Raw genomic sequence first — 27785 nt, forward strand, 5'->3', positions numbered from 1 at the left:
TTTTATCACCCTTACTTTATTCGGTCCAGGTTGTATTCCAGCTGTAGACAAATATGGCCATAGAACACCAAGGAAATTTTGTTAAATTCATATTTCTTCTTGTTTATGTGAGTCCCCGGGATGACACACACTCAAAAACATCATGGTGTTCAGCCTTACAATCAGTGTATTCAATGCCAGTCATTACTTTCGCTACTAACTCTGTAGCATCAGTGAATATGATAAACCGTAAGGCCGGTCATTCACATGACATTTCTAATGTCCAACAATGTGATTGTCTATCCAACTATCACCATTAACAACTAAACTGACCAAACAAGGCCATGATTTCCAAAAACAGCGCCTTGTTTAGATATAATTGTAAAAGAAAGTATGCAGAGGAAAACTCTGTTTAAAGGGATTCTATCATTGAGAAAACTCAGTTTTAACTAAGTATATATTTACATAGCCTTTAGAAAGGCTATTCCAGACATACCTTTTGTTTAGTAATCCTCTCAGCTGTTTTTGAATTAGCCCACTTTTATTGAAATGCTAATTAGCCTCCAGTGTGCACCCGGAAGTTCACTGAGCACTGTCTGCTGTGTGTACATAGGGGGAGGTGAATGCAGGGAGGCTGATGAGTCATTATCATTAGCAGCCTCCCTGCTCTCACCTCCCCTCTGTTTACACACAGCACACAGTGCTCATTGAACTTCTGGAGTGCACCTTGCTGGCTAATTAGCATATCAATAAAAGCAGCTAATTCAAAAATGGCTGGGAGCATTAACAAATTAAAGGTATGTGTGGAATAGCCTTTCTAAAGGCTATGCAAATATTTGCTTAGTTAAAGATTAGTTTTCCCAATGATAGAATCCCTTTAAAGTGCTGCTGGAAGAACCGTGATGCATTGCCGCTGCTGTTTTTCCCGCAGTGATTTACTGCTGCGGAATGTCACATGGGGCCTTAGCCTTAATCTTTCCAGCCTTGTTGGAATAAATAAAGCCCTTCTTTAGCGTGTTCAGCCATCATATGATACTTTACTTCTACACTTGCTTCAAGGTACAAAAACAAATTGCTGGTCTCTGAAAGGCTTGCTCATAGACACTAGTGCTTTATCCCTTCCAACTGGCTCCATGAAAGAGAGAGGTTATCTTGAGCAGCAGTGTTGTTAACATTATAGAGTCATGTAAATATGCTTGAAGTGCTGATTTCGGCACAGGTACTGGAGGTTGCTGAATCCTGCTCTAGAGCTACACCCCAAGGTTTCCAGTTCCCTGTTACAGATAACTATGATTTGATTATTATTTGTTTTCCAGATACAAACGGTTTCCAAAAAAGTTCCAGCACCCCCTTCACCTCTGGATCTAATAAGACCAATTAATACTAGTGGACTACTTGTTAATGGATCTCAATCTAATTCTTCTGTGGCTGAAACTTCTGGGCCTACCATGGTGACGCAAAAGAAACTGGAGTTTAAGGGAGGGATGAATGTTCTTGGTAACAGAAAATTTTGTATTAACATGTGTATGACTGTTGAAGAGGCTCATTATTAAATTTATGCTACCGGGGGATGTCCTGTAACTGCAAATAGATTAGAGAAGGAAGGTACTAAGGTACAGACATTTAAAGACAGATAAGTTCACATGACTTTCTTACATTTTAAAATATAAACAAACATGATGGAAGTTTTTTTACAATGGGGTGAATACAGATGGCCGAGGCTCCGTCTGTATCAGTCATTCTATTGCCATTTAAGTTCATTTCTCTCATCTTATGATGGATTAGAGCAATGGATGCATACAATTTTCAAAAGTGATTCTTTATATGAAAATGTTGTATTATATTGTAATTTTAAGACACACAGTAGTCACACTGCATCAGTACATTTCAAGGTAAATAGATGTTTCAAGATAAATAGAAATTTCCAAATGTGCAGTTATTTTGTCTTTGCTCAAAGAGATATACAATCTAGGGCAGGGGTGCCCAATACGTCGATCGCAATCTACTGGTAGATCTCAAAGGACGTATGGGTCGATCGCGGGATGCAGGGATCCCCGGTGTCTGCTTGTTCACAATGCAGGCTGAGAGTCATCTCCAGACTTAGGCAGGCGGGGCTGCCGCAGCCCCTGCCTGCCAGTGTCCAGAGATAACTCTCAGCCTGTGCTGTGAAGAAGCAGACAGCGGGGATCCCTGGGCAGCCACAGAACGCCGCTGTCTGATGCTGTCACGATCCGCCTGGCCCCGCCCACATGCCCGACCCCGCCCACAGACAGGCCCGCCCCGGCCCCGCCCTAGTAGATCTTTTGACTTGGTCAGCTAATAAAGTAGCTCACACGCTGAAAAAGTGTGAGCACCCCTGATCTAGGGTATAATTTGTAGTTGCTTGTTCTAGGGGCGGTGAATACTTCATATAAATGTTTTGAACAGTCTTTATGTATTTTTTTTTCAATAGAGCAGTCTTAGGGCCCATTCCCACGGAGTAAATGTGCGCTCATTTTGGCAAAACACACGTGTAAAAAATATACATGTAAAAATAAAACTCCCATTGACTTCAATGACATTTTTTTTACATGTGTAAAAAAAACACGTCAAAATACACGTCAAAATGTATTTTTTACACATGTATTTTGCCAAAATACACTCTTGTTTACTCCGTGTGAATGGGCCCTTAAGCTGTACAGCACTACATTAGTCACCCTCTCCTGACATCTGCTGCTCAGGAGCTGAGGAGCCACCAGGTCTCCACTATATGATACAGCGGAGACTCAGAAGGAATATCCCATGATTGGAGCCCGCGGGTATTAACCCTTTAATTATGGCTCCTAAAGTAAAAGAAAAAAAAAAAGTCCCCCACGGGAGCCTGCACACAGGGCTTACGCTCGCTCATTCTGAACGTAAAACTCGTTCAGAGTGAGCGGCGTAAAAAACAGATCCCATTGACTTGAATGGGGGCCGGCATACTCACGTATCACATTGAAGCAATAGGTAAAAAAAAGCCTCCCATTGGTTTCAATGGGGAACACGCATATGTCGGCACCCATTCAAGTCAATGGGATCTGTTTTTTATGCCGTTCACTCTGAACGAGTTTTACGTTCAGAATGAGCGAGCGTAAACTCCGTGTGCAGGCTCCCTACCAGTAAAGCCTGTGCCGACTTTTCTTCTACTGATTCTTCTACTGGTATGGCTCCTGTGAAGCTTGCCTAGGGGAGCTTTTTTAAAAAAAAAAATGTTTTTTTTTGTTTTTTTGTTTTTTTTTTTTAAATCTAAGTGGCCAAATTACCATTTTTTATAAATAATTTCATCTCCCATAAATAATGAAATAAAAGTACATCTGGCCCTACAAAGAGACGCCCTATGCATTCTTATACATGGGGAATGTATAAAAAAAAGTTACGGTTGTGGAAAGGCCAAGAAATATTTTTTTGCAAAATATTGTACTTTTTAAATGGGTAATTTTGGCTGCACAGTGAAGCTGGAAGGAATGCTGCAAAAACATAAATCTTCTCCAATTCCATCTCATTCCAAATTTTTTACTACTTCCCTGGAATGTATGGAATGTGTATGTAATATTAAATGGCATCATTACAAAGTGTAATTTGTCCCGCAAACATTAAGCCCTCATATGGCTCAGTGAATAGGAAAATAAAAAATGCTATGGCTTTTGGAAAACAGGGAGTCAACAAAGGGTTAAAGAGATTGTCTGTGATTAGAAAAGAATGTTTAGTTTTTTAAAAGAAAAAACAGTGATACTTTTGACCATGGACTCTGGTTAGGTATTGCAGCACCACCTAATATGTCTGGATGGGTTTTAGCTGCCAAACCAGACATTGTCCAGACAATGTGGGATTGGCTGAAACCTGAATCCAAAAGGATTACAGCACTAACATGCAAGCAATGAATCTAATGAATGGTTATGTATGATATTCTTTGGTTGTGGTACCTCTGACCTCTGATCTTTATTCCATTCTGCTTAGGGCTAATTGGCTTCTTTATAGCATTTGGGATTTCCATGGGAAAGATGGGAGACCAAGCCAAGTTAATGGCTGATTTTTTCAACATACTCAACGAGATCATTATGAGGCTGGTCAGCATGATTATGTGGTAAGATTAATGTTTGGTGCCATAATTTGTTTCTTTGTGGTTTATTGAGTAACTAACTTCTAAACTATCAAACAAAAGAATTAAGTAATTCATGACCTGTAACCTTTGATTTGTGTTTTAGGCTGAGTGAGGTTATTCAGAAATAAATACAGAATTTAATAAGGAGAAATTAACACTACCTATTTATATGCTATCAAACTAGCGGGGTAATTTTTTTTTTTTTTGAGGGGGGGGGATAAACGCATGCATTTCTTTCAACTATATTGGTGTCAGAAGCACATCGATACAATTGATATGCTTGGTAGAGCAGGAAGCCATGAAGGCCATATTTTTGCTGGTATCTCTGAACAGTAGAACAATGTATTACAACTCCAAACTTTGTTAAATCTTCCTGAAGGTCTTTTGCAGTCAAGTGGGGGTTCTGATTTGCCACTCTGGCAATCCTATGAGCAGTTGTCTCAGAAATTTTTCTTGGTCCTCCAGACCTTATCTTGACCTCCATTATTCCTGTAATTGCCATTTCTTAATTACATTTGAAACTGAGGAAAGGGCAACTAGAAAACACTTTACCTTCTTATAGCCTTCTACTGCTTAGAAGATCCCATGGCTGATGTTTTTTGGCACAAGGTTAGATGAGGCTGGGTATCTATAAAGCTTTAATATTTGCATCATTTGGCCTTTCCTAACAATGATAGTAAACAAGCCATAACCCTAACTGGTCTGAGACCTTGGTCAAAGTTTTCTGAACACTCAATAGACAAGTGTGTTTAATCTTTAACTTTGTACCTTTTAAAGTTAATTTAATTTCATCTTCAACTTGCTTAATTGTTCTTAACAGTCATTTTGACCAGAGGTGTCCAAACTTTTGCATGCCACTGTATGTAGGGGAGATAATTTGTAAGAGGAACATTATTTATAAAAGATGGTTGTTTGGGGGAATTACAGTATAAATATATGGAGTGTTGGAGACGGTAATTATTTCACAGGGCATAACATAAGGGGGAATTTGGGCAGCACCAGCTCATTTTTATTTATAATCAATCCTCAGGATAAATCATCAATAAGAGATCAAAGGTTAAGACAATTAGATCCCCATTGATCAGTTGTTTGAAGGGGCCATGACGTACAGGCCTATCTGTTTATATTGAACGTTGCCTGTTTTATAGTGAGTATGTGAAATAAGCACAGCAGTATTTCTCAACTTTTTCAGTCTCAGTGGACCCTCTACTAAATCATTTTTACCAGAAGACAAAAAAAAAACTAGCGTTTAGATGTGGTTTTTTTTTTTTTTTGTTTTTTTTTTTAGCACAGTTTGTGACATTACATCTGGAACATACATTTGTTTCACTTGTAAATATAGAAAACCTCACCAAAAAAACCATATCAAAACTGTATGCATTTTTTAGCAGGCATTAGTAGCTGATGCCTGAATGATCAAGCAGAAGGGACGTGCAGCCATTTCCCCACCGGATTGTCATGGCACCTCTGAGGGGTCTCCATGCTACCCCTGGGTGCATCTGCACCCTGGATGGGCATCGCTGAACTACAGTCTTGTTATTTAGAAGTGTATGGGACAAGGCTGTAGTTACATTACATAGCCTCTTCATATATATTCATATAAATATTATGATGTAAACACAGAAGGAGCCATAGTACTTGCACAAGTCATGTGGTCCCCTTCAAACAACTGATCAGCATGGGTTCCCGTTGTCAGAACTCCGCTGAAGAGTTGCCAAGGATGTCTGTGTTGTTAACTTTACAGAGACAAGTCAGGTAAGATGAGGTTAAGACTTGTGGAGGCTACTAGGAAAATATTACCAATACATTATAGGAGGTAGCTGAAGGTTAGACAGTAAGTACAGTAAAAAATAATATTGTCCAACTAAAATATAATAAGATATTAAAAAATACAATTGCAATCTAAAATCTATCACATTGAACTCAAACAGTAGTAAGATGTAGTATGAAAAGTTACCTATTAAAGTCTCCAAATAGCAGTCTCAAGCAATGCACAAACAATATGGTTATTCTGTATAATGATGATGAAATACTAGTGATTATTACATTATTATACTTTGCTCATATATTTTTAGGTACTCCCCACTTGGAATTGCATCTCTTATCTGTGGGAAGATTGCAGGCATCAAAGATCTAGAAACTGTGGCCCGGCAGCTTGGAATGTACATGGTTACAGTAATTGTGGGTCTAGTGATCCATGGAGGAATGATCTTACCACTGATATTTTTCTCGATTACCAGGAAAAATCCCTTTAAGTTTTATGGTGGTATATTTCAGGCCTGGATCACTGCCCTAGGCACAGCCTCTAGGTGAGTGACAAAATCTCAAAATAGCAAAGATCCAAAAGCTCATACCATTACATACACATTTGTGAATCATGAAGCCTTTATTCTTTAAACAACAAAACTTATAGGAACATTGATACACTATTATAAAGGGGCCAAATGTCAACTGTTCTCTGAATCTCTTTTGTCATGCCCCTCTGGCCCAGAGTGGCCCTATAACAGTAGATGTCTATACTTGGCAATGTTTCTATTCCTCGTACTGTATACAAATTCTACTTATAGTTGTACTGTGTTGTATACATAGAAACTACAGACCTATATTTCATGTCTCCTAATAGTCACGTAAGAAGGTTCCCAAATGATTGACATCTGTCTGATATGATTATTGAACACAGATCTATAACCCAGGAAATGTCTAACTATATGTCCTTTTAAGACTATAGTCCCACAGGACCACCCGCAGCTATAGAGCGCTGCGGGAAAAAACCCAGTGGCAACGCATCATGGTTCTTCCCGCAGCCATTTAAACAGAAAGTTCACAGAGTTTTCCTCTGTGGACTTTCTGTTTCAATTATATCTATGGGGAAACCGCTGGTGTTTCCGTAGATATAATTCACATGTTGCAATTTCCAAAACCGCGCCAGTTTTGGAAATTGGAGTCTGTCCAAACCGTGGTTTTTACTGCAAAGTGGGCATGGGATTTGCAAGAATCCCATCCTCTTTGCAGTAACTGTAAAGCATCGTAATTTTTTCCCACTGCATTTCCGCCATGGGCAAATCGCCCCGGCCTAAAATGGATTATCATGAGGCTCATGTTATGTTGCGACTGCTGAATCTGAAGCCTACAATTAGGATTATTAGCATACATCCATGTAGCTTTGTTCTCTTCTTGAAAATATATTGCCAGGGTTGCAAGTAACCCGTAATTCTATAAAAATTCAGTTTCCAGGACTATTGACTTTCTTAAGTAATATGTAAGTAATAAAAGTAAATAAAAGTAAGTGTCGCATATGTAAGGGTTTCTGTGGTTCTATTTTTGCTATTCTAGTGCTGGCACACTTCCTGTCACTTTCCGCTGCTTAGAAGAGAACCTGAAAATTGACAAGCGGGTAACACGGTTTGTTCTGCCCATTGGCGCGACTATTAACATGGATGGCACAGCACTATATGAAGCAGTAGCAGCCATCTTTATAGCTCAGATGAATGGTGTGTCCTTGGATGCTGGTCAGATAGCAACAGTGAGGTAACTTGCACCTGTAGTATTGAAATGGATGTATGTGATAGAAGTGAATGACACTTTATATTAATTTTACATATTTTCTTTTGTGCTCCTTGTAGTCTCACAGCTACATTAGCCAGTGTGGGGGCAGCTAGTATCCCTAGTGCCGGCCTTGTCACCATGCTCCTCATCCTAACCGCTGTTGGCCTACCAACTCAGGACATCAGTTTACTGATCGCAGTGGATTGGTTATTGTAAGTAAAGGTTTTTTTTTTTTTAATTCCTATAAATCATGCATTTTTAATGCAGATATGAGTATTGGTTATTTGAGGTTGTCCTGTGAATCACTCCTTAAACGGGGGTGACATATGGAAATCTTTCCTGAAAATGATGTTTCCGGGAAGTTTTCCTGCCTTTTTAGGTACATTATAGTTGCGGCTTAAAAGCTCCCACAAATATACATATACTATATCCACGTTAGATTTCTGGCTATGACAAAATCCGTAGTGCTAATAGATTAAACGACTTAAAGTTGTTCAGTTTTACAAGAATAATATGTGCCATGATTGGACGGATGGGAGTTCCACCTAAAACATGTTTGGGTTGCTAACCAGCCATTAATACTGTGTTACGGTGCTTCACATCCTAATCAGACTCAGGACATCCCAGGAAAAAGGACAAAAAACTACACTTTTAGGCTGGGGCCTGACGGGACATAAACACCACGGGAAAAATTGTGGCGTTTTACAGTCAGAGCAAAGTGGATGAGATTCTAGCAATTCCCATGTCCACTTTGGGGTAAAAACCGTGGTGCGGACATGCCGCGATTTCCAAAACCGGCGTGGTTTTGGAAATCGCAGCATGTCAATTATACCTACAGAAAAGCCAGCGGTTTCTCCATAGGTATAATTGAAACAGAAAGTCTGCAGAGGAAACCTGTGTGAACTTTCTGTCGAAAGCACTGCATGATTTTTTTTAATGCAGTTTTTTAAATTTCAGATGGAACCACATCAAAACTGCATGGATTTTTCTGTTGCAGTTCTGATGCAATTGTAACCGTATCACAACTGCACTATGTGAATGCATCCTCAAAGCTACATCATCCTAGATTTTCCACCTAGCACATACAAAAAAATCACATTTTACCATAACCAAGCTCCTTTACTGACCCTAAGTAGTATCAAGCTCCCCAGTGGGCCACCATGCAGTACATGCTCTCTAGAGGTCCTCAGACACATAATAATGCTTGAAGTGGTCCCCAGACACCAAATATTTCTCCTGTGGCCCCCGAACCTAATAATGCTCCCCAGGCAAGTACTAATGTTCTTCAGTAGCTCTCAGGCAAATAATAATGTCCCCTGTGACCCTCAGATAAATAATGCCCTCAGTTGCCCCAAAGCAAGTAATAATTTTCTCCAGTGGCCACAGATAAGTAATAATGTCCCCCAGTAGCCCCTAGAACCTACTAGTGGTCACCATGCACCCAATAATTCTCCCCAGTGGCCTCCAGGCAAGTAGTAATGTCCCTCAGTAGCCCTTGACAAGTGATGTGGCCTCTGGCAAAATATTGTATATGGATGATGTTCTAGTTAGTACAAATACAACAATGTGTTATTAGCTGACCCTAAGCCATATAGTATTATTCCCCAAATTTGATATGCAGTTCACATTGACTGTATGGGATAACTCCTTAGGCGCCTGTGTGTCTAATACTAAATTTACATTTAGATATATGGACATGGCGGTGTTACCTATTTAATGTTAATTAGCATTTCACAAAGAAAGAGACTTATAATAAGGAGATGTCTTATGACTAGCAGCTGAGTTTTATAAGTGACGCATGGGAGACATACTCTATATTGTCCAAGGAGCACATTATTCAGTATGTTGTAGTCTTTGGCTGTCTCAGTAATCATTAGGATATTGCTTATAGCAGCATTAATATATGTCTGGCCCATGACAACAAATAATGTTGTGGCCCCACACAGTGCTATATACCAGTGGCGTAACTAGGAATGGCGGGGCCCCGTGGCGAACTTTTGACATGGGGCCCCCCCCGACACCGAAGATCTCGACCGAGTCCCTCCTACGCATTCCTGCGCGCTCTATTATGTTCCATAGTGGCCCCTGCACACAGTATTATACCCAATAGTGGCCCCTGCACACAATATTATACCCAATAGTGGCCCCTACAGGACTAAATACTGTCACGTCACCCGCTGACCGCTATACCAGGACAAATTGTGGATAAAAAAATCTGGTCATGTGCATTACAATTTAGTAACTCCATGTGCCTCATATTAATAGCAGTTAACCCCATCATCTCCCTTACATTAACCCCTGTCTGCCTCACCATAAGAGTTACTGATATGTGAGAGACATGGAGGTAATAATAAAGTATCTTCATTATTATTACCCCCATACGTCTCACATATTAGTAACTCTTATGGTGAGGCACACAGGGGTTAATGTGAGGGAGATGATGGGGTTAACTGCTATTAATATGAGGCACATGGAGTTACTAAAACACAAGTAATCACCCCAAATGCCTGACATTAATAAGTAACCCCAGTACGTACCTGTGTAGCTTTAGTTTCATTTTCCTTCTTCCTTTCTTCCTCTTGAGTGCAGGACGGCAGGAGCTCGACAGGGATAAGCCCCGCCTCCTCCTCTCATTGGTGGGCAGAGGACAGCAGAGAAAGGGAGGGGGGAGAGAGGGGGAGCATCCTGAAGCGCTGACAGGAGCCAGAGCTGCAGCTCCTGTGTCTCAGCCGTTGCTGCAGCTTCGGGGCCCCCTGTTGGTGGAAAGTATTCCACCAACAGGGGGCCCCGATCATTATACTCGGGGGTCCGAAAAGACCTCCGAGAATAATGATAGCAGCGGTAGCAGCTGTCACCGGGCCCCTAATGTCCCGGGCCCTGTGGCAGCTGCTACCGCTGCTATGGTGGTAGTTACGCCACTGCTATATACTGTATAAAACACACCACTTTCCCATCCTCAGTCCCTGGATCTCTGTGCTGCTCCTCTGCTATTCGATGCAGCAGGTCTTCAGTAGACATCACTAGCTGATGCCTGAGTAATAGAGCGGGAAGCTAAAGTCCTGCTGCATTGTTCTATTCAACTACATTGGCATCCTAAGGATGCCCATGCAGTTAAAAGGAGGCATGTGGCCATATACCCCAGCAGATTGTCACAGTACCCCTGTGGGGTCTCTAAGGCACCCTGGTTGGGAATTGCTGCTTTGTTAGATTGTGTTTTTACCACATCAATAAAATGAAAGATGTCTTGTTTACAAGTGTTGGATGTATGTTTATTTTGCATCTGTATCCACTCTGTCCTAGTGTTTATTTGTGCAAATGATCAGACATCCACACTCAGGTCTTTGAGCAGGATACTGCTTTCTATCAGTTTGAATAAGGGTTCACTTTTTTAAGGCACAACTTCACTCCTGCCAATGTGTCTGAGATTTTCAGAATATCCCCATTTAACCCTTACATGCACCAGGACATACAGTTACATCCTGGTGCATGTGACTAAATATGGCGGCTGCTCTGAAACTTTACATTCACTTTCCATATTAGGGAGTGTTCACACTACTGTCAGTGTCCGACAGGTAGTGTCTGCTGCTAATGTCCGTTCAAAATCTTGCATGGACATTAGCAGCAGACACTAGCTGTGTCCGTGACATTTTTCATTCATTTAAATGACGATCGGGTGCGTTGTTTTACACTCTGTGCCTGTCCTTAAGTGTCCGTTCCTAAAGATGTCCGACTTTTCAAGTGGACAGAAAAAACCTACATGTCGGGTTTTTGGTGTGAACGCCCCCTTAGAATTGGAAAGGGGACAGCCCCCCTGTGGCGTGATCATGGGAGGCGTACTGTTACCATTGCAGCTGGGAGTCTTCTGAAGGCTCTCAGCAATGCCATAGTAATGTAACTACTGAAGGCCAAATGAATATAGGACATGGTGTCACATGACCCACAGGCACACAACCACATACTGCATAATAACCAATACCACATATAAACTTTATCAAATAAATAAATAAATAAAGACACGACAACTGCTTTGTGGAAATAAAATAGGCCGCGATGTTTTATTTTCGGGGTTAAATAATAATAGAAGATAAATAATCCAATAAATATAAAATCAAATAAAATATCAAATAATTCAGATAAATAACCAATTTTATAATAAATCAATCAATGAATAAAATAAAACCAAATGTAAACGATGTACACAAATTCTGACCATTCAAGTCCACCCAGAAATATCTGGGTGACTAAAACCCCCTCTAATAAAACTTCACGACAGTCTTGAAATTTAGAATTCGGGAGGGAGGGCGGGCGCTGACTTGAATCCCCAGCTGTTTTCTTCAAGACTGACGCGTCTCACCAGCTGAGCCGTCTTTTATGTTCAAAAATTCTCCCGCCATAAACAGCTGTCCAATCAGCTGCTTAACTGGTTACTGGGCAAAACATCTGGCATCCAATCAGCTGATGTCCCGTTGACAGGCAGAACAGCTGGAAATTTCTAGAACCTGCTCGTGCTAGGCACAGCTGACCTAGCTTGACCCCAGTGGCAAGCACCATTTCTTTAAGTTACCTCAGAAAATAGGAGAGAGCTTAATTAGACTCAACCAATAAAACCGAATATTAATATTTAATAATAAACTCAAATAACAGCACCAAAAATTCCCTGGGGGCAGTGACACCATGTGCCCCCCCACGTTAAACACTCTGGGGGCCTTTCATGGTGTCACATGACCCACAGGCACACAACCACATACTGCATAATAACCAATACCACATATAAACTTTATCAAATAAATAAATAAATAAAGACACGACAACTGCTTTGTGGAAATAAAATAGGCCGCGATGTTTTATTTTCGGGGTTAAATAATAATAGAAGATAAATAATCCAATAAATATAAAATCAAATAAAATATCAAATAATTCAGATAAATAACCAATTTTATAATAAATCAATCAATGAATAAAATAAAACCAAATGTAAACGATGTACACAAATTCTGACCATTCAAGTCCACCCAGAAATATCTGGGTGACTAAAACCCCATAAGCCTTGACTAAATAGTCAAGGCCCCCCCCCCCCCCATAAAAACACCGACAGCCTTTTTCTATCATATTTTGTAACCCGACATTAAAAATGTCATTTCCCACGTCAGAGAAATGAATTCCATCCTTTCTAAAAAGTCCAGGGACAAAACCCTCCAACTCAACATGTCTATAAGTAAAACCCCCCAGGCAGGGCAAAAATTTTGCCATGGATCTGTTAAATCTCTTTCTAATTTTATTCACAAACAAGTTATTGCCTTCATTCCAAATGAGCCTGGGAATGATTTCTGAAAAAATGAGAACCGTGTCTGGAATGAGACATTTTAACATTGCAAGATCCCTCTTGACCTCGGCCAACAAATCTAAAGTTTTAATTTTGCCCAGGTCATTACCTCCCAAGTGGATAATGAGAATCTTAGGAGAAGGCCATAAATATAAGAGACTCTGGACTTCCGAAATTAACGATTTCCAAATCATACCCCTTATCCCTTTCCATAAAACAGTAACAGAACATTTATTAAAAGACAAATTTTCACTGTAACTTCTGCTAATAGCCCTCTTCTGGGCTCAATATACGAAAGAATGGCCCAGGACCCAGATCACTAGCTGGCCTCCTAGAATGAAACAGAGTTAATTAAACCGGCAAAAGATCAGGTCTTATATATAGCTTGAAACGCTTCGACTCCCATCTCCCAATTCTCTTAATTATTGCATCGTCTAAACCGAGCCTAGCTGCCTCAGTAGCAGCTCCAACTCTAAAAGAGTGAGAAGAGATCTTAAGATGATGTAAATTCAGTTTGTATAAACATTTTTTAAGTACGGAATTAAACTGGTATTTAGTTAATGGCTTTAAATCAGCGTGCAATAGCAGATTGCCTGTTACCTGTGGTCTGATCTCTAACCAATTTGCCAGGTTCCTAATTGGACAAATAAAATATTCTGGCAAAGCAAACAAATGAACGAAACATCCTTTTGCTAACTGATCCGTTTTTGAGCTTCTAATACGAATAATTAAGGTGTCATGAAAAAGTTGTATGTCAGAAGAATTCAAACCTGTATTCGCGTTGCTGTTTTCAGCTACCAGTTCAGAAATTCTCAAGGCTGCAAAAAATGCTAACGTAAAAGCAGATCTAAACAAATATAATTCAAAATTATTAAAACAAATATCCTCTAAAACCAACCATAACTTTTCTAAAACTGCTATAGATATAGGAACTCTCTTGGGATGGGATGTGCTGGATTTAAGGTAACCCTTAAGTACTTGTTTTATCACGAATTCATAAGAAATAGCCTTTTGCCCTGTAATTTTTAGAAAAAATGAAACTCCTGCTAATGTTTTGTGTATGGATGCATGAGATAACCCTTTTTCCATAAGCGTGCAGACAAATAGCAACAATGTTCCAACATCCGCTACTAAATGATCTGCATTAACTATGTCACAAAATTGTAGCCACTCTTTCCATGCTGCTGAGTAAGCAGCCCATGTTCTTTTTGCTAACGAAGCTTGCAATTGATTCGCAATTAATCCCAAATAATTTCCCAAAGATGGGCTGGGCAAGGGATCCCCACTTCCATCGCATCCGGTACGTAGGTAAAGAATTCCTCCATCTGCAAACGGGATAAAGAATCCGCTAACAAATTACGTTTGCCCGGCACATATTTAGCTTTAATCCATATATTCAGTTTAAGGCAGTATAAAACTAAATGCCTCAGGAGCTTCACCACCATGTCCGATTTGGATGAAAGGGTGTTGATGGCAAATACCACCCCTTTATTATCAGAATGCAAGAGAATCCTTTTATTTCTAAAAAACGAACCCCATATAACCACTGAAACAACAACAGGAAACAATTCTAATAAGACTATATTCTTAATCACGCCATTTTTAACCCAAGAATCATTCCAATGCTCAGCAGACCAATGCCCATTCCAAAAAGCTCCGTAACCTACACTACCCGCTGAGTCCGTAAATAAATGTAAAGCATCAGCAGCTATAAATTTTGACTGCCAACAACTAGCACCGTTGAACTTACTCAAAAACTCGAGCCATAAAGCTAAATCTTCTTTCAGACTTCTAGACAAACGAATATGAGAAAATGGGGAATTTAAACCACTAGTTGCCATATACAAACGTTTAGAGAAGACCCTGCCCATGGGAATTACTCTGCCTGCAAAATTTAATAAACCAAGCAGGGACTGCATTTCTTTTAAAATGACCTTCTCTTTAGCTAGCATATCAATAATTAATACTCTCATTTTAACAATCTTATCAATAGGTAATCTAAATTCCATCTTCTCAGTATCGATTACAATGCCCAAACATTCTAAAGTAGAACATGGGTACACCGTCTTTTCCTGGGCGACCGGTATACCAAAATGCTTACAAATAATCATAAACTTATCCAATAACAACAAGCATGCAGAAGAACCAGCAGAACTAACAAACAAAAAGTCATCTAAATAATGTATACATCTACCAACACCCGTCTCGCTTTCAATAACCCACTGTAGAAATGTAGAAAAAATTTCAAAATATTTACATGACCTACTAAAGCCCATAGGAAGGCACATATCAAAATAATAGCTATCATTAAAACAAAAACCTAAAGAATTAAAACCAGATGGATGAACTGGTAACAACCTAAAAGCTGCTTTAATATCTGCTTTCGCTAACAAGGCCCCTTGACCACACTCTCTTAAAATAGCCAAAGCATCTTCGAACGATGCATAAACCACTGAACAATCATCCTTACTTAACTCATCATTCAAAGAACAATGCTTGGGGTAAGAGAGATGATGGATTAAACGAAATTCACCTGGTTCTTTTTTAGGGACAATACCTAATGGTGAAATTCGGAAATCAACAAAGGGGGGATCAACGAAAGGACCAGCGATTCTACCAGCTAATAATTCTTTTTTAATCTTCTCAGCGACCACCTCTTTATACTGACTAACTGATTTTAAATTTTTTACCCGCAAGCAGCCTGGCCCTAAAAATGTGGGAACCTCAAAACCAAATCTGAATCCATTTAACAATAGACTAGCCATCGGTTTGCTTGGATAAAGATTTAACCAATGCAGCATGTTTTGCCATATCACTGGCGTCGATGCTCTTTGCCACTTTCTCTCTTGTACCGGGCTGCTGCTGGCCAGACTGCGAGTTCCTTTTGAAACACCTCGACATAGGGTGAGTGCCCCCACAAAAGGAGCACTCATGCCTATACCGACAGTGCTGGAGCCATTTACAATTAGATTCGTTAAATGCAAAGCAGACCCCTTTTCTCAAATTACCTTGAGACGGGGTCTGCTGCCTATTTGTAGTTCTTTGTGGCAGCATCAGGTTCAGCCACAAGCCTACATCCTTTTCCCCCCACTTGAGTGAGGGATACACTGCAATCTTTTGGCGGAAAAGCTCGTCGTAGGTGAACCAAGCCATCCCGCCAAAATTCTTGTACGCTTCAAGGATAATGTCCAGATGTTGGAAGAGGCCTGAACACAAATGAGGATGTCTCTCACCCAGAACCGCAGAATAGATACAGAAAGCCTGTATCCAATTATGAAATGATTTTGGTACAGACCTCTTCCTGTCATCCTCACCCTTATCCTCTTTCTTTTCACTACGCAAAACTGTATCCTTAGATGAAGGAAGCAATGAAAGCAGGTCTATAAACTCTAACTTCCAAATTTTTTCCTTCACTGACAATGACAAGTGAAAACCCAAAGGTGAGAGTTCACATGTCATTGCCTCTTTAACACAGATTTCGGATACACCGGCGCCCTTTTCAATAACAGGAGGGACACCCTTAACTACACTTGAACCACAACTCATTGTACTGGGAGGTTTAACCCATGCCCCAGCCACATTCTGTGCTTTAGAAGCACCAGCAAAGTTATTGACTAAACGCAAAAGCTCATTTAAGAAGACTGACGAAACATTGAGGTTCTCACCCTGTGATGGCACCTCCTGGGCACGGCCAGAGGAAGGCTGGGCAGTCGACATACCAGGGCAGCCGTCATCATCTTCATCCAGGATCTGAGGAAGGTCTTCTGGAGCAGCGGAGGGAGATACCGAAGGGGCAGGTGCCTCAACAGCCGGCAGTTGAAAAGGGCCAGCAGTTTGCTGCACCCCTAGGTTATAGCTCCGCCCGCGTTCCGGCACCCGTACGCCCTGATAAGGGCATTCAGGGGGACGCTGGCTGGACTGCCGGTGTGGGCCCCGCAACACCCTCTCACCTTCCCTCGACGCGCTCCGATGCTGTGATCTTCTTCTCCGCGACGCTTCAGCCTGGACTCCTCCCTTGCCGGCGTCACTACGTCCAGCGTCGCTGCGATGCTCCGGCCTGGACCGCCCCTCTTCCGGCTGTGCGCCTCCGGGTCTTCCTTCACTCCTCCTCCGCCTGACGTCAGGGGGCGGAGTATACGCCGGCCTGCTCTTCCTGCTCCGCTTCGCCGGCAGTGTCTCTTCGGCTGCCGGACACTCCGGATGGACGGCTACGCTGCTCCCAGGCATCGCTAAGGTAGGGAACTCAGCGGCACTTCTCCCCTCGTCCACATCAGCTAATGGCTGCGATAGGCACCGCTTCAGCCATTCCTCTCCTCCAGCTGCTTCTGCCTTCTCTATCAATTGCTTGAGAAGGGCTTCCATCGCTGACTTGAATCCCCAGCTGTTTTCTTCAAGACTGACGCGTCTCACCAGCTGAGCCGTCTTTTATGTTCAAAAATTCTCCCGCCATAAACAGCTGTCCAATCAGCTGCTTAACTGGTTACTGGGCAAAACATCTGGCATCCAATCAGCTGATGTCCCGTTGACAGGCAGAACAGCTGGAAATTTCTAGAACCTGCTCGTGCTAGGCACAGCTGACCTAGCTTGACCCCAGTGGCAAGCACCATTTCTTTAAGTTACCTCAGAAAATAGGAGAGAGCTTAATTAGACTCAACCAATAAAACCGAATATTAATATTTAATAATAAACTCAAATAACAGCACCAAAAATTCCCTGGGGGCAGTGACACCATGTGCCCCCCCACGTTAAACACTCTGGGGGCCTTTCATGGTGTGAAGTTCAGCCTATCAGCCCAAAGATTACTCCTGTAGTGAGTACAAGAGGTAATCTACACCATAAAGGACATAGCCATGTATATAGCTATATATAGAGGGTGTCATTAAAGTAACAATGACTTAGTATTACAAATAAACCTGCCCAAACAAATCAGAGATAACCAAAGTCCCAGATGCAAGACACAATCAAGTATTTAGACAGGGTCCCATACTGACACAATTATAATCTACCGAGAAATACTATAGTGGCTCAATGATGTAGTGTTAAAACATCAATATATTAGTATATCTACAAAAGAAAGGCTAAAAGAATGAAGTGAAGCTCAGCTTTTTATTCAGCCCAATATGATTGATAATTTTAAATGAAAAATCCATTTGGTCTCTTTTATCATCAAACAGTCCCAATTTCCTTGCCTAGAAGGTGGTTTCACAAGATTGATGGCAATAAATTTCACACAAGAGTGATCACCCCGATGAACAGTGTGTACATGGCATGCAATTGGAGTTTCGGTTACGTTGAATGTCCCCAAGATGTTCCCAAATGTTGGACCTCCCAAGTAGTTTTCCCATTGTACCCCAACCCACATACAGTATACAGGTGGCTTTATATATAATACCTTTAGAACAGCAATTAAATGATCTGATGTTATAGACCTTCCCTGTTACATTGCTCTTAAAATTCTTTCCATTCAAAATAGACTTACATACCACACAGCCACTACAACGATAGTTCCCCACAATTTTAGGAGGAAGCCAAATAGTAGGAAGTCAGGCACATACCACTGTGACATTGGTGACCTATCCAAAGGACAATACAGGTGAATACAATGGTGGAGCAAGAAGGATAAAATAAGAGGACAGCCCCTTCAAGTCCATATGCCAATAAGAGGGCATCAGTTTCAAGAAAGTGATGTTATCATACACAATACTTACTAGCTAGGTTATTGGATAAGACACAGCTTTCTAACTAGGTACCAGATGCATCATTCTAGAGCTCTAGTCTAGTTACAATATCTCCATATCTTCTTTATTTTTTGCAGAGACCGCATGAGAACCTCAATCAATGTAGTTGGTGATTCATTTGGAGCTGGAATCATCTACCATCTTTCCAAAGGAGAGCTTGCTGCAATTGATGCAAAGCATGATACAAAAGATGGGACAGACATGGTCAAATTGCACATGATGAACCATGAGGGTATAAAGAAGCCCGTTAGAGAGGGTGTTACAACCCCACCATTTTCAGGTTATGCTTCACTACCTACTGATGAGTATGAGGTTCAAGTAGAACCTTCTTTGCACCTCTAGTTTCCACAAATGCTGCACGTACCATTCCTTCATCTATATTTTTCTTTATTTACCAGTGCCAGCCTCGGGTTACCCAGCTTTCCTTATTAACAATAGTACTAACCAGGAAGATGATAGACACAGGGGTGTGCTGGTTAGGTGATGCCTTTGGTCCTCTGTCCCATATGTGTGCACCAAGTGCTTCCCCCACTGTAGATGCCTGAACGTCCAAAACAACATATCCATTCAGAAAACTGTGTTGGTTTCTTGATATCTAATAGACAGAATGTTGCCTTTTAATTAAATTGGATTCAGGTTAAGGTAAAATGCATTTAATGCTTCAATTTTTATGGAAATTGCATTTTACACATTACCTTGATTATACGGGCAGTTAAACGTGATCTTTAATGTCTAAAACCCATGTTTAAATACCATTCCGATCACCTATCTGTAAGCCAAATAAGAGAGTAGCTAAAGGGACCATCTCTCACGCTGGAGACTCTTCCACATCTTACAAGCACAGTCCATTTATTTCAGTACCTTGTAATACTCCATTTCTTCTCTGGTGGCATGGCAGCTGAAGGAAATAATTGCATCCAAGCAGTAGGACTCCGTAAAGTTATGGTCCTTTAAGGATAAGCTATTACAAGAGGTGTCTAAAGCTGACATCTCCTTAAAGCTAAGGCCCAAAATGGTGGGCTGCAGCCAAAAAGCTCTGCGAGAAAAACCAAGATAGAAACACAACAGTGATTTTCCTTTGCAGACTTTCTAATTCAATTATACCTATAGGGAAGCCGCCAGCAATTCCGTATAATAGACATGCTGTGATTTCCAAAAACAGCGGTTTTGGATATCACAGCATTTCCGCTGCGGGTATTTTTCTGCAATGAGTGGATCAGATTTGCTAGAATCCCATCCACTTTGCAGGAATTGTAAAACGCTACGGTTTTTGTCACATGGGCCACAAATCTCTCCTCTATTCAAACTATCCCTTTTTAATATTTATGTCAATGAGGAGGAACAAAGCATTTAGTACCCCATTCTAGTGATCAGGGACCACAGGGATCAAATATATATATATATATATATATATATATATATATATATATATATATATATATATATATAGCTAAATTCAGAGAAAGGGTTGTTTTAAGTTTCACAAAGCCTCTTCTCCCGTCCTCTGCCTTCAGCTGTGTTTGGGGTTCAGTTAAACACCTAAGTAATCTGAGGCACACTGGTTGCTAGGCTATGTATGCCTATGTATGGGGCTATGTATGCCTATGTATGGGGCTATGTATGCCTATGTATGGGGCTATGTATGCCTATGTATGGGGCTATGTATACCTATGTATGGGGCTATGTATGCCTATGTATGGGGCTATGTATGCCTATGTATGGATCTATGTATGCCTATGTATGGGGCTATGTATGCCTATGTATGGGGCTATGTATGCCTATGTATGGGGCTATGTATGCCTATGTATGGGGCTGTGTATGCCTATGTATGGGGCTGTGTATGCCTATGTATGGGGCTATGTATGCCTATGTATGGGGCTATGTATGCCTATGTATGGGGCTATGTATGCCTATGTATGGGGCTATGTATGCCTATGTATGGATCTATGTATGCCTATGTATGGGGCTATGTATACCTATGTATGGGGCTATGTATGCCTATGTATGGGGCTATGTATGCCTATGTATGGGGCTGTGTATGCCTATGTATGGGGCTGTGTATGCCTATGTATGGGGCTATGTATGCCTATGTATGGGGCTATGTATGCCTATGTATGGGGCTATGTATGCCTATGTATGGATCTATGTATGCCTATGTATGGGGCTATGTATACCTATGTATGGGGCTATGTATGCCTATGTATGGGGCTATGTATGCCTATGTATGGGGCTATGTATGCCTATGTATGGGGCTATGTATGCCTATGTATGAGGCTGTGTATGCCTATGTATGGGGCTGTGTATGCCTATGTATGGGGCTGTGTATGCCTATGTATGGGGCTATGTATGCCTATGTATGGGGCTATGTATGCCTATGTATGGGGCTATGTATGCCTATGTATGGGGCTATGTATGCCTATGTATGGGGCTATGTATGCCTATGTATGGATCTATGTATGCCTATGTATGGGGCTATGTATGCCTATGTATGGGGCTATGTATGCCTATGTATGGGGCTATGTATGCCTATGTATGGGGCTATGTATGCCTAGCAACCAGTCTGTTTCAATCTGTTGTTCAGTCCAAAGCTGGACTGGCATTGTGCTGACAACACAGTAAAGAAATAGCACACTCAAATGTGCAGCTTTAAACTAAAGCCCCACATTGTAGAAATGCAGCTTTTTGGTGCAGATATTGTTTGTTTGTTTTTTTTTTTGTTTTTTTTTTAACCAAAGCCAAGAGTGGATTGAGCAAAATGGAGACAAATAAAAACTTCCTATTGGTTTGCCCTTCCTTTTGTAGCCATTCTTAGTTTTGGCTCAAAAAACAAAATCTACAACTAAAAAAGCTGTGTTTCCGCAACGTGGGACCTCAGACTTAAAGGGGCTCTATCACTAGGAAATGTCATTTTTAACTAATCACACCCTTGTATAGCCTTTAGAAAGTCTATTTCACACCTACCTATAGTATGTAGATTGCCTCAGCGGTGTCTGAATAAGTCCGTTTTTATTCATATGCTAATTAGACTGGTGCACGATACATCGTGCACTCCTCTCCTGTTGTTTCCTATCTGAGGCTGCTGCTGATGATGACTCAGCTTCCTGTTTGCTTCACACACATAGGAGATAATAGGAGAGAGGAGGCTGCTGGGAGCTTCCTGTACTGGCTGGAAGCTCATTAGCATATGAATAAAAACTGACTTATTCAGAGACCACTGAGGCAATCTACATACTAAAGGTAGGTGTGGAATAGACTTTCTAAAGCCTATGCAAGCATGTGTTTAGATAAAAATGACTTTTCCCAGTGATAGAGCCCCTTTAAGGGCTGCAGAGGATGAAATTGCATCTAAATCCTGAAGCCTGAGAGGGCCCAAAAGGACCTGATATAAGGAGGCGAGTGAGAGTGTTGCAGATTTTGCTTTGGGGCTCAGGACCTTTAAGTGTGCTATTCCTCAGTTTGTTAGCGCTACTAAGATAAACTCAGGTACTTTTCAATACTTCCAGATTTCAGTCATTTTAAGGTGTTTGTGTTCCCTATAACTTCCTTAAGGGGCAGCATTTCAGTGCTATATGACATAGTCTCTCAATAAGCATTCTTATGACTGTACTTGTATTATATATAGTATACATATATTTATCTTTGTACATTTATATTATAGATAGAAAAGTGTAGTTTATTGTCATATATTTGAAGATTCCTCTATTGTATATAAAAGAAAATTTACATATATATAGTGTAATGTATACTGTATGTGACTGTATGGCGACAAGTAGTTAGTAGAGATGAGCGAACACCGTTCGATCGAATAGGTATTCGATCGAATATCAGGTCGTTCGAGGTATTCGATTCCAATCGAATACCACGTGGCATACGCAGTAAAAATTCATATCCCCTCCCACCTTCCCTGCCGCGTTTTTTGCACCAATAACTGTGCAGGGGAGATGGGACAGGAACTACGACAACGTAGGCATTGAAAAAAAATAGAAAAAAAACCACTGGCTGCTGAAAACATGTGACCTCCCATTTATAAGAACAGTGGCTGCAATATTCGTCAGTTTTGTGGTTAGAGATAGGGAGAGAAATATATCTGCTGAGGGCTAGAAAAGCCTTAGCTTCTAGTAGGCAAGGAAAAACCGGAGAACAACAACAGCTCTTCTCAGAGCTATACACTGCAGGGACAGGAGTCCAGCTTTCCACGGACGGTGTGTCCCCCAAAACAGGGATACATAGCTATTAGTTCTGGCTATATACATGTAAATCAGCTTTTAAAGGGGTGTCCCCCCCCACAAAATAGCAGGAATACAGAGCAGTTAGTTCCGGCTATATACGTGCAAACCAGCTTTTCAAGGGGTGTCCCCCCTACAGAATAACAGGAATACAGAGCTATTAGTTCCGGCTATATATGTGCAAACCAGCTTTTCAAGGTGTTCCCCCCCCCCACACACACACACACAAAATAGCAGGAATACAGAGCAGTTAGTTCCTACTATATATGTGCAAACCAGCTTTTCAAGGGGTGTCCCCTAACAAAACAGCAGGAATACAGAGCTATTAGTTCTGGCTATATACGTAAAGTATAAAGCCCAAAGAAAAAAACAACCACACTCATAAATTAATAAAATATAATAAATCTAATATACAATAAAAAATGACACACGGATCAACAAAGACATAATACGAATAATTACACTGGGGATATATATAATCAAATGTACCAGAGTACCATTATGATACATAGGGAGGTGGAAGATACAAGAAGGGATGAATAATACCAATATACAGGGAATAAGATATACAGAGCAGTTAGTTCTGGCTATATACTTGCAAACCAGCTTTTCAAGGGGCGTCCCCCCACAAAATAGCAGGAATACAGAGCAGTTAGTTCCGGCTATTTTTTAATGCTGTACCCACCGAAGCTAAGTGGGAGACACAGCAATTCAATCAGGCTACATCAGTTCAATCCAATTTTTAAGGGTCTAACCCCCAAAGCTAAGTGGGAGACACAGCCGTTCATTCAGTCAGGCCATGTATGGTCAAACCTGTTTTTAACCCCTTAAGGACCAGGCCATTTTTTGGTTTCGCATTTTCGTTTTTCCCTCCTCACATTTCAAGAGCCATAACTTTTTCATTTTTCAGTTCACAGAGTCACATGATGGCTTATTGTTTGCGGGACAAATTGTACTTTGTAATGGCACCATTCAATATGCTGTGCAATGTACTGTGAAGCTGGAAAAAAATTCAGAATGAGGTGCAATTGGAGAAAAAATGCATTTGTGCCATTTTCTTATGGGTTTAATTTTTACAGCGTTCACTGTTTGGTACAAATGACATGTTACCTGTGTTCTACGTGTCAGTACGAATGCGGTGATACCAAATTTATATAGTATTTGAAATGTTTTGATACTTTTAAAAAAATGATAAACTTTGCAAAATAGAAAAAAAAATTGTGTCATCATGTTCTAACACCTGTAACTTTTTCATATTTCCATGTATGGAGCTGGTTGTGGTGTCTTTTTATGCGGGACAAGATGACGTTTCTATTGATACCATTTGGGGAAAGATCTGATGGTTTGATCACTTTTTATTCAATTTTTTATAGGAGGCAAAGTGTTGAAAAAAACGCTTTTTGGCTGTTTTTATTTTTTTTGCCGCTACGCCGTTCGCAGTACGGGATAAATGTTTTAATATTCTAATAGTTTGGGCATTTTGGAGCGCGGGGATACCTAATATGTTTATGTTTAATGTTCTTTAATTACTTTTATAGCTAATCTAGGGAAAGGGGGGTGATTTGAACTTTTATATTTTTTTATTTTTTTAATACTTTTAAAAACTTTTTCTTTTCTTCTGTTACATTTATGATCAGACCCCTTAGGTACCTTGAAACCTAGGGGGTCTGATCGCTCATACTATTCACTGCAATACTACAGTACTGCAGTGAATAGCAGAATCCCAGCACTTCTATTAGACGATGCCTCTGGCATCGTCTAATAGATCTAGTGCAGAGACAAGCCTGGAAGCCTTCAATAGGCTTCCGGCTGTCATAGCAACCGATCACCACCCTCATGTGACGTTCAGGAGGGCGGTGATCGGCGAAACATGGCGGCGCCCGTGCTGCCGGCGCCGTTTACACACTGCGGTCACGTTTGACCGCAGTGTGTAAAGGGTTAACAGCAGCGATCGGCTCGGGCACCGACCGCTGCTGTTAGTGGCAGGTCCTGGCTGTATGATACAGCCGGCATCTGCCGTGTATGGAGCGAGCTCAGCGTGTGAGCTCGCTCCATACATCCCCATGCGACCCATGACGTACAGTTACGTCAACGGTCGCTAAGGGGTTAATGCTGTACCCACCAAAGCTAAGTGGGAGACACAGCAATTCAATCAGGCTATATACGCTCAATCAAATTTTTAGGGGTCTACCCCCCAAAAGCTAAGTGATACACAGCAATTCAGTCACGCTATATAAGCTCAATCAAATTTTTAGGGGTCTACCCTCCAAAAGCTACGTTTGATACACAGCAATTCAGTCACGCTATATAAGCTCAATCAAATTTTTGGTTAATCCAGATCTGCTAGCAGGTTCCAGCCATTATCACATTCGAAAACATGCATGGGCCCAGGTGCAGCGGTGAAAACCATATTGCCATATCATCCAGTATGGCATCCCTCACCTCGGAGGCAGTGTGCTGTCTATCCCGCAAGCTGATGAGCTTCAGCACGTCCTGCTGACATCTCCCCATGCCAGTGTTAGGGTAAGTTCACACGATGTAACGTTTAGCGTGATCTGGCACGTATACGGCATGTCAGAGTTTGCGCCGTAAAAGATTCCATTGATTTCAATGGGAGTTAGGAGCGTATACGCCACGTTATTTTGCGCCCGTGATTTTGCAAAATAACGCAGCGTATACACTCCTAACTCCCATTGAAATCAATGGGAGCATTTTGAGCGCGTCATCTGCCGGCACATGTATACGTGCCAGATCACGCTCAACGTTACATCGTGTGAACTTACCCTTACAGCGTTTCCAGCTCGCAGCTGTGGTGGAGGTTGCAGCCCAGGAGTAGGCTTTCAGAGAACCCTTGCCATGAATGTTGTGCTGGGAAAGGAGATAGGCTACCCCAGTTTGAACCCCTGGCCCAGACTCCACCATTCACCTGGCCTGTCATTAAAGAGAAGCAGCATCCCTGACCGCAGGAGCTTTTCGATGCGTCAGTGGTCAAGTGGACCTTGCAACAAAGCGCGGAACTCTGGGCCCAACTGATGTTATGGGACACGTGCAGGCGCAAGGCAGGGACAGCACACCAAGAGAAGTAGTAACTCATAGACCAGAGTGGGCAGTGCCTGTGTGGGAGTCGTTTCGTAAACTTCCATGTTATTATTGTGACAGAGGAGCTGGTGAGGTTGTGTGTCGGGGGCCAGTGATTTTTTGCACTTGAAAAAGGATTTTGTTGAATCCAAAACGCGTTGTGCCTACTGTTTTTATCTTGGTTAAAAACCTTCCGTTCAAACTAAGTCAACTCTGGACCCATCATTTCCTCATATGACCTCTGAGCGCAGATCCCTGATCCCATTCATCTCCCTGTACTTCTCCCGGTCCTCCGGTGTCTCCAGACGGAACCGCTGCCACTCTCACCTGGCCTATCTTACAATTACTGACATAGGTGTTGTGACTTCATCACAACCCTTTCAGGTGAGATTCTTTATTGGTCGTTATTTCTTTCCTATAGCATAAAACTCAACCTTTTTTAAGTGACACTACACTTAGAGCGCTCGGTGTCTTTGTTCTTGTTTTTGCAAGAGAAGTAGTAACGGCTAGGCCCAGTATAGAGAGGTGCCCCAGCTGCCATCCGGTGACGGAAGGCCTGTGTATCCAGAAACATAAACTCCAACATCTCCTGGACCAGCAGTTTGTAAATGAGTCCGTTAAAGGCTTGGGCATGTGGGTGGCTTGCGCTGTACTTCTGCCTGCAGTGAAACGCCTGGGAGATGGGGAGTGGCTGGGAAGAAGCGTATGATGGTGCAGGCCAAAAGGGCGGATGAGGGTGAACTCCCCAATGTGTCAGAGACAGATGTGTAGGTGTCCAGGCTGGTGGTCTGGACTGCAGCACCATCACTGTAAACAGTGGAAGAGGCAGTGTTGGCAATGCCGGGCGACGATTGTTCTGCGTTTGTTCTTTCCCACTGAGCCCAGGGCTTGCCTTCCATATGACAGAGCACGCAAAAGGTGGTAAGGTTGCTCTTTTCAGAGCCCCTACTCAGTTTAGACTTGCAAAGTGTGCAAACCGCACTAAATTTGCCATGTAACTGGTGACACTAGGCACCTCAGTGGTGGTAGTTTGGCCAGGTGGTGCCGCTAGCCTCCTGTGTGACAATGAGATGATATACCACTTCGTCATCTGCCTATTCCCCCATCAATATACGCTGTGAAGCGGACAGGAGTGTGCACTGACTATCCTGCTGATAGGTTCTGCTCCTATGCCCGACCCCTCAGCGTACAATGGTTATCCATGATGGCGATGAGGGATTCTCGCATCACACACAGGAGCGGGATTGTGACACTCATGAGTGCGTCGTCACAGCTGACCAAAGACACACCTACACCTACATCTACAAAGCTTTCCCAACTATACATCACCCCTGTCCATGCCTGTGCCTCTAGCCACCCTTTCTCCTGCTTAGCCTGCCTCCATATTTACATATTATTTGTGTGATTTTTTCCTCTCCTGTACCAGAACAAAGGATGAGATTTTTAACTTATACTGGGGGTCGAGGATTGCAAAAAATCATTATTGTTTGCTCTCCATGATTTGAACTATGCCTTTGCCTCTTGAAAAGCAACCTAACATGAAGTCAGCCATGTGTGCCAGTGTGTTATTTGGCATGACTTATAATGAGCTTCTAACCAGCACAGTTGGGGGAATCGGGGTGGATTGACCCTCTAACCAGAAGAGTTTGAGGGAATTAGTGTGAATTGAGCCTAGCAGGAGCAGAATTGTGCAATGCTGATGGTGGAGGAGTATGAGGAGGAGGAAGAATTGTAGAGGGTGAGCACACACATAAAACTTCATGTCGGGGTGCTTG

General features: G+C 41.7%; 1 protein-coding gene across 1 annotated transcript in view; it reads left to right on the top strand.

The window, feature by feature from the left end:
- LOC142210777 (excitatory amino acid transporter 2-like) overlaps positions 1 to 19615 on the top strand; it is a 96160-nt gene extending 76545 nt beyond the window's left edge. The window contains exons 5-10 of the mRNA XM_075280195.1: positions 1296 to 1476; positions 3955 to 4081; positions 6175 to 6408; positions 7433 to 7627; positions 7723 to 7857; positions 18784 to 19615. Coding sequence (XP_075136296.1) covers positions 1296 to 1476; positions 3955 to 4081; positions 6175 to 6408; positions 7433 to 7627; positions 7723 to 7857; positions 18784 to 19048 — 1137 coding nt within the window. The 3' untranslated portion in view covers positions 19049 to 19615. The remainder of the gene's footprint in view (positions 1 to 1295; positions 1477 to 3954; positions 4082 to 6174; positions 6409 to 7432; positions 7628 to 7722; positions 7858 to 18783) is intronic.
- The last annotated feature ends 8170 nt before the right edge of the window (positions 19616 to 27785 follow it).

This window comes from Leptodactylus fuscus, chromosome 6, assembly GCF_031893055.1.
Source record: "Leptodactylus fuscus isolate aLepFus1 chromosome 6, aLepFus1.hap2, whole genome shotgun sequence".
In the NCBI taxonomy this organism is placed as follows: domain Eukaryota; kingdom Metazoa; phylum Chordata; class Amphibia; order Anura; family Leptodactylidae; genus Leptodactylus; species Leptodactylus fuscus.